Consider the following 7,496-nt stretch of genomic DNA (forward strand, 5'->3'; position numbering starts at 1 on the left):
TCCCCCCCCCTCCCCCCATCTGTTTCATTCTCTCTAATCTCGGTTTAGATCTTGCCTCTGGATTTTTAACTACAGAACCGACTCCCCCAATAAATACCGCAGGCGCTGTCTCTTCCCCCTCCCGGGAAGGAATGGGATGGAGTAGCCAGCCAGAGGGCTCCCCAGAGAAGTAAAAGGCTACTCTGGGACTAGTGGGACGTGGGGGCAGGGCTGCCTGGAGGGGTAAACCCAGGCCCGGGCGACAGCGTTGGCTGTGAAAAGCAGAAAGTGGCAGTCCTGGGGAGGCTGGAATGAGCTGCGCGTGAGGATCGAATACCCAGCAGGGAGTCCCCAGTGCCGCCGCCTACTTCCTGGCCATGTCGAGAGTCCAAAATACACCCCCCCAAAAAGAACATAAAACAGCCTGTTGGGCATTATCTCAGGAGACAAAGGACGGTCAGGAGTGGGGGCTCCTTGGCACTGAACTGCGTCTTCTCCACCCGTTACTGTCAGGGTCTCAAGCGCAAATGCTCATGGGACCAGGTGAATGAGGTAGAGCGTGCAAGATAAGGCAGGTGCAGGATAAAGGGGAGGGTCCACGACCTGCTTAAGGGAGCGAAACAGAGAGAGAAGTCTCCTGATTTAAAATAATCTTTTTTATAACCACCTTGTGGGTCATATCTGGCCCATGAGCCACCAGTTTTAATCTCCCAGGTACAGCTCAAGTTGTGTGATGGCGGACAGGGACTCCTTCCTGCCCAGCCCCCTGTGCACCTCCAGCGCTTCAGGAGGAGTGTCGCTCCCACGGGGCCACCTGGAGGATGCTAGCGTAGGGCCTAGTCTACAGGCTGTTGGTGGTTATAGGAATTGTCCCCTGTGGCCAGTGCTTAGCACTGCACTTGGCACATAGCAAGGGCTCAGTGACCGTTAGCATAGCCCCGGCCTCCAGGGAAATGGTGAGCCCTGGGAGGTGGGGGGCAGACAGAAAGGGCAGATGGCTAGGTCCTGTTCTTTTCCTGATCCTCCTGGCTGGGGAGGAGCCAGACTCTAGCCCCTTCAATGCAGTGGTTCTCAACCTATGGGTCGCGACCCCTTTGAGGGTCAAACGACCCTTTCACAGGGGTCGCCTAAGACCATCGGAAAACACATATATAATTACATATTGTTTTTGTGATTACTCACTATGCTTTAACTATGTTAAATTTATAACAATGAAATTGGGGGCCACCACAACATGAGGAACTGTATTAAAGGGTCGCGGCATTAGGAAGGCTGAGAACCACTGCCTTCAATGGGACAGTGAGAAACACCTAGCACAGGGGCCCTGGCGGGGAGGGAGTCAGACTCGGAGGGGCTCAGATCTCCACAAAGGGGCGATCACTGCACACCTCTACTAAAACCACTGAACTGCCCTCTGTACATGAGTGAGCTGTATGGTATGTAAAGTATAGCTCAACAAAACCATTGAAAAGAAAAAGAAAACTCTAGAAAAAGGTGTCAGAAAGCGACCCTCCAGCTGATCAGGGAACCTGGCCCAAACATTGACCCCTCAGTCATTCATTCAACAAATTTTCTCTATATCTGCTTTGTAATAAGTGAGTGTTTGGAACACAAACTTTAAATCAACCTTGGGGGTAAGAGCTGGGAGGGCTCTTGGTGGGGAGATATCTGAGCTGAAACCTGAAGGTGTGCGAAAATGAGCCAGATGAAGTCGTGGAGGAGGGTGTTCCAGGTGGAGGGAACAGCATCTGCAAAGGCCCAGAGGTAAGGAAGGCAGATATCTTTAAATATATATATATTTTTTCTTTTGGCATGTCAGTGCCTGTGTTGGGCAATGCTGGTGACATTTTTGGTGCATCACTAATCCCTGGTCCCTGCCTTCATGAAGCTTCAGTAGCGACATAGACACATCACCAGACATGACCATCTGTGCTCAGACAGGGAAGGCACAAGCAGAGCGTCAGGGCGGGATGGGGACGATCAGAGGAGGCACCTGACCCAGTCTGAGAGAACATCAGGGAAGGCTTCCTGGAGGAAGAGATGGTGTTCCAAACAGTTATTGGGGTTTTAGATCCCTTTGAAAATCTGTGGAAAGCTCTGGACATTCACAGAAGAAAATACACAAACATTGTAAGCAAATTCCCAAACATTCCCACGGCGGGCATTCCATGACCCCCGTGGCTGTATAAATGTCCCAGGAATGGGGACAGGGTGGCCAACAGTGCAGGAAAACTTTGAGGTGGAATTTAAGCATCCTGGGAGTGGGCTGGGGAGAGGTTTTGAGAACCCAACATCCCTCTCATCCCCACTGGACCTGGTGGCTGTGCCAAGGATCTGGCTTTTATCATGCCTTCCCCGCTGCGCGCCACCGCGCGCCCCCCCCCCCCCACATCTCCAACCCCGGTGCAGTAGGGCCCTTGGAATGTCCAGAGGGAAACAGTCCAGGAAGTCACCGCTTGCAGCACATGCGCCACAGCTCCGCTGCCGGTCATCTCAAGCCGCCCGTAAGCCCCAGTGGCTGATGCGTAATCATCAGCGAGCACCTTCCAGCCTTTGGTCTCCAGACTAAGGTCCTCACCATAGTTGTCGTTGTCATCACATATCACCATCATCATCGCCCAATAGTGCTTCCTATGTACCAGGTATGTATACATATACCTCACCTCATTTATCCCATCAGCCCTATGAAATGGGCATTGTTATCATCTCCATTTTCCTCATTTGAAGCACAAAGAGGTTAGGCTTACCCAAGATCACACAGCTACTAGGTGGCAGAGTCTGGCTCTGGAGTCCTTTTCTTTTTAATATATTTTATTGATTTTTTTACAGAGAGGAAGGGAGCGGGATAGAGTTAGAAACATCGCTGAGAAACATCAATCAGCTGCCTCCTGCACACCCCCTACTGGGGATGTGCCCACAACCAAGGTACATGCCCTTGACCTGAATCAAACCAGGGACCTTTCAGTCCACAGGCTGACGCTCTATCCTAGGGGTGGGCAAACTTTTTGACTCGAGGGCCACATTGGGTTCTTAAACTGGACCGGAGGGCCGGAACAAAAGCATGGATGGAGTGTTTGTGTGAACTAATATAAATTCAAAGTAAACATCATTACATAAAAGGGTACGGTCTTTTTTTTTTTTATTTCAATAGTTTTATTCATTTCAAACATTTTAACAAGAAGAATGTAAACACTAATTATTATAATTTGAAACTTCAAAAAATGGAGGAATCATAGCACAATAACATACCTTATATTGAAGATGGCAAAGGCAAAATAAAATTGCCTAACAAAGGAAAGGTACAAAAGCCTTTCAAATTAAACTTAAATATAATAAAATAATTTAAAACTAAAACAAATAGAAAAGAACAAAATGTGTAAACAGTAAATTAAACATTTTCTTTAGTGCAACTTCCAAATTATGCCCGGGACGTAGATGTAGATGGCAATGCAGACTGGGTTGAAAGGTTTTTGGTCTTTAAAACATCAACTTCAGTGCCTTGACCAGTTTGGCTCACTGGATAGAGCGTCGGCCTGGGGACTGAAGGGTCCCAGGTTCGATTCCGGTCAAGGACATGTACCTTAGTTGCAGGCACATCCCCAGTGGGGGGTGTGCAGGAGGCAGCTGATAGATGCTTCTCTCTCATCGATGTTTCTGACTCACTATCCCTCTCCCTTCGTCTCTGTAAAAAATCAATAAAATATATTTTAAAAAAATAAATAAAAATAAATAAATAAAACATCAACTTCAGTGGGAACAGTGTTGTTGGTCTCCTTTTTTAGCTAATGCATCAAAGTCTGGAGTTAGTTTTGTTGTGGCTATTCTCAGGATAGATCTGAGGTGTTCGTCAGTTAAGCTGGATCTGTGAGGGGCTTTGTTGATGTTCATGACGCTAACTGTCTGCTCACAAACATAGGTTGAACCAAACAGCACCAGTATCTTCTGTGCCATCCTCCGGATGTTTGGAAAAGTGGCTTCATTAAGTGAAGCATAAAAGTCTCTTAGTTCAAGAGAGCTGAATTTCTCCTTTAGGACAAAGTCAGACTGAAGATCGATGAGTTCCAGTTGCACCTCTTCTGGTGCTGTTTCAGGGTTTTGTGACAAAGGACAGGCCACCAGTTGAAGTGACTGGTCAATTTTTTCAACATCAGAAAACCGACGACAGAATTCTGCATGCAGGTCATCCAGTGATTTGCTGTATTTCTTCACGTTTTGGATGGTCTCCTTCTGTGTGGCTAGTGTGGGAAAATGAGTGAAGACTTTGTCTGAAATTTGTCTGGAAAAGAAAATCAGCTTCGATTTAAAGGCTTTCACATTAGTGTACATGTCATGTACATACTGATCTTTTCCCTGTAGCTTCACATTTAGTTCATTCAAATGTGAAAATATATCTACAGCAAATGCAAAGTCACACAGCCAATTCTTGTCACTCAGCTCAGTAAATTCGTCAGACTTCCCCTTTAATTTCAAAAATGCACCAATCTCTTCTTTGAGCTCCCACACTCGCTGGAAAACTTTGCCCAAACTCAACCAGCGGACACGAGAGTGGTAAAGTAAGTCGTGGTGATCCGCATCAGTTTCCTCCAGAAACTTAATAAACTGACGGTGCTGAAGTCCCTTTGCTCGAATGAAATTAAGAAGCTTTACGACTGGATTAACAACATGATTAAGTTGTAATATAGACTTGCACAATGATTCCTGGTGAATAATACAGTGAAGAAAAATAACATCTTGGTTAGGGTTCTCCTCTTTCACTTTATCCTGAATTCTTTTTAGCAGTCCAACATTTTTTCCAGTTAAATTTGGAGATCCATCTGTCATGACATTAGCAAGTTTACTCCATGGTAGCTTCATCTTCTCGATGACAGTAGACACCCGGTCATACAAGTCCTCTCCCCGTGTTTTTCCTTTCAGTGGCTCCATGGCTAAAAACTCCTCCGTAATTTCAAAATTGTCACTAATCCCTCGGATAAAAATTAAGAGCTGAGCAGTGTCCTTTACGTCATTACTTTCATCCAATGCTAGTGAATAAAACTTAAAGAACTCTGCCTTACTATTTAACTTGCTGGCCAAGTCTTCATCAATCAGTTCCACTCCATGAGTTACTGTCCTGCGCGATAAATTGAGTTTTTCAAATTTGCCTTTGCTGTCTGGACACAAGAGACCTGCTGTCTCTATCATACATTCTTTCAAAAACTCGCCTTCAGAGAGAGGTTTGCTAGCTTTTGCTAATTTGAATAATAGCATAAAACTTGCTTTGGTAGTTGTCTCTTGAATTGCAGTTTGTCTGTGAAAGACATTTTGCTGAGCCTGTAATTACATATGAACATTTGATTTTCAGTTTTTCATTTGTCCAATTACTTCTGAAACCCTGTAATTAAGCGATTTTGTAATAAAATCTTTAGTTCATCACATTTCTATACAATCTTTTTGTTCAACCCACTGAATTAGGGTTCGTTCACACTAGCCGTGCTGCCGTTGCAGTGTGGTGCAGTACTGCAATGCAGCGCAGCTAGGGTTAATGCAGGGTACACAGGTTTCCATCATGTTTGCGTTGATGCTAATGTGCAGTGGTGCATGTTAACACAAATGCCCTGTTGCATGCATTTTTACAACTGAAAGTCTTTGTTGTTTTATTAATAAGTCATTGTGATGTACAGAATGTGGGAACAGGAAAAAATTGTGTTTGAGTAGAGCTCTTAATCTTACCTCAGAAAGGCTCTGATACTGTGCTCTCCAGGGGCGTGTCTCCCTACATCACCACGATAGCGTGTCTCCGCATTCCCAGGGTGATGTCGGGAGACGCGTCCGCGGGCATTACAAGGAGCCTCTGGAAGATTGAGAGGTTGTTCCTTCTACTGAATGGGCGGATATGACTCCACCCACTCAGAATAAGGAGCTGCGGCCATGTTAACACTGCTGCTGGTGAAGGAGCAGAGGGGAGAGCAGGAGAACCCTCTGCTCTTTCGGCTCCGCGGGCCGGATAGAACAGCCGAATGGGCTGGATACGGCCCGCGGGCCGTAGTTTGCCCAAGGCTGGCTTACTGTATGCCCGGTCCTTTTGTGCTGGGCTGCATATCTGGCGCTTTGGCCAGACGGGTCATGCTGTGCTGTCTGTCCCTAAAACACATAGATAGGAAGGTACTGACATCAGGCCAGGCCTTGAGATATGGTCTCATGGCCCCTTCCCAGCACGCAGGCCTTCTTTCTCAGAAGGCCCGGAAGTCTCATTCCAAATCTGGGAGACAAAGGACTGGGAAAAGTATAAATAAAGAGAGTTTCCTCCATATTGGGGGCCCAGACTTTGAAAGACACATTTTTCTCTGGGCCTCCACAGAATTCAATAATAGAATGTAACTCTTGCAGTCAGCGCTGCAGGTCAGCCCTGCTTCGGCAGGGTGCTGTGACTGTGGTCAGCTGGCCAGCTTCATAAAGGCTCTTACATTTAAATTCTGAGTCGGTGGTCTATCTCGCTGAGTGAACCCGTAACATTTTCACCACATCACCGTCACCTCACTGTGCCTGGAGCATCCCTGGCTCAGTACCTGTCCCTTGCTTGCCTCCTTCTCTCCCCCGACAACCTGAAAGTCCCATAAACCAGGGCTCATTTTGATCCCCCCCAGCTCCCATGGGGCCTTTCTGCCCGGGTCCTGTCCCCGCCTCAATGCCTCCCCCCGCGTCCCAGCCACCGACCTCGGCCTCCTCGCCGTCACTGCTGCGCTCGCTGTCCTCCTCCTCAGAGAAATTGCTGTCCTCGCTGTCCGACATATTCTGTTCTTGCAGGGAAAAGACGGCGGGCTCAGCGAACCCCCCAATCCCCCCCACCCCCCAGCCTGTTTCCCCGGAGAGAAAAAAAAAAAAAGCCTCTTAGCGCACTTCCGGCAGCCTCATTCTGGCAACCGTGAACCCGAAAGGTCCCTCCTTGCACCACCCGCTACACCTCCAGAACCCCGAAACCCGGTCTCCCTGTCTCCCTAGCTCCCGGCGACCCCCGGGCTTGCTCTGTCGCCACCCAACCTACCCCGCACCCCTCCGGTCCCACCTCCGCCTTCGGAACCAGCTGCAGTTCACACGACGCCCGGATGGGACTGACGTAACCTCTCGCGAGAATCTGCTCGTTGGCTTCGCCTAACGCGAAATTTCCGGGGCGCATCCTAATGACGCACTTCCTGTCGCCATCTTGAGAGCGGCACAGCTGTCTTCATGTGGAAGCTGGAGCCGACATCTTGGGAGAGTCGAACGGGAGGTAAATTATTCCCTCTGGGCCCCGGACTTTTCCAGCCCAGAATAAGTGCTTGAATGTAGCCAGACCACTAACGCGGCGTGCCATGCGTAAGAAGGGAACGCAGGGAATTAGCAAAACAAATTAGCAAATAAGTTATACCTCATCTCATGGGTCCTTCTAAAACGTTCCTAGGAGGCAGGTAGCCCCATTTTGCAGACGAGGAAACTGGAGTCAGAAAAATTAACTAACCGGAAAGTGGGAGACCCAAGATTCCTCCCCAAGTTTGGGTGAC

The 7,496-nt window shown here is 48.0% G+C and overlaps 1 protein-coding gene across 1 annotated transcript; it reads right to left on the bottom strand.

Moving 5' to 3' along the window:
* Positions 1-3,130: 3,130 nt before the first annotated feature.
* Positions 3,131-7,037, bottom strand: LOC308530826 (general transcription factor II-I repeat domain-containing protein 2-like). Its single transcript, XM_081107554.1, has 2 exons — positions 6,673-7,037; positions 3,131-5,289 (listed from the first exon to the last, which is right to left on the bottom strand). Exons 1-2 carry the CDS (start codon positions 6,745-6,747, stop codon positions 3,727-3,729), a joined length of 1,638 nt encoding a protein of 545 aa, XP_080963680.1. The 5' UTR covers positions 6,748-7,037; the 3' UTR covers positions 3,131-3,726.
* Positions 7,038-7,496: the final 459 nt, after the last annotated feature.

The sequence above is a fragment of the Myotis nattereri genome, assembly GCF_964212035.1.
Source record: "Myotis nattereri genome assembly, chromosome: 15".
Taxonomy (NCBI): domain Eukaryota; kingdom Metazoa; phylum Chordata; class Mammalia; order Chiroptera; family Vespertilionidae; genus Myotis; species Myotis nattereri.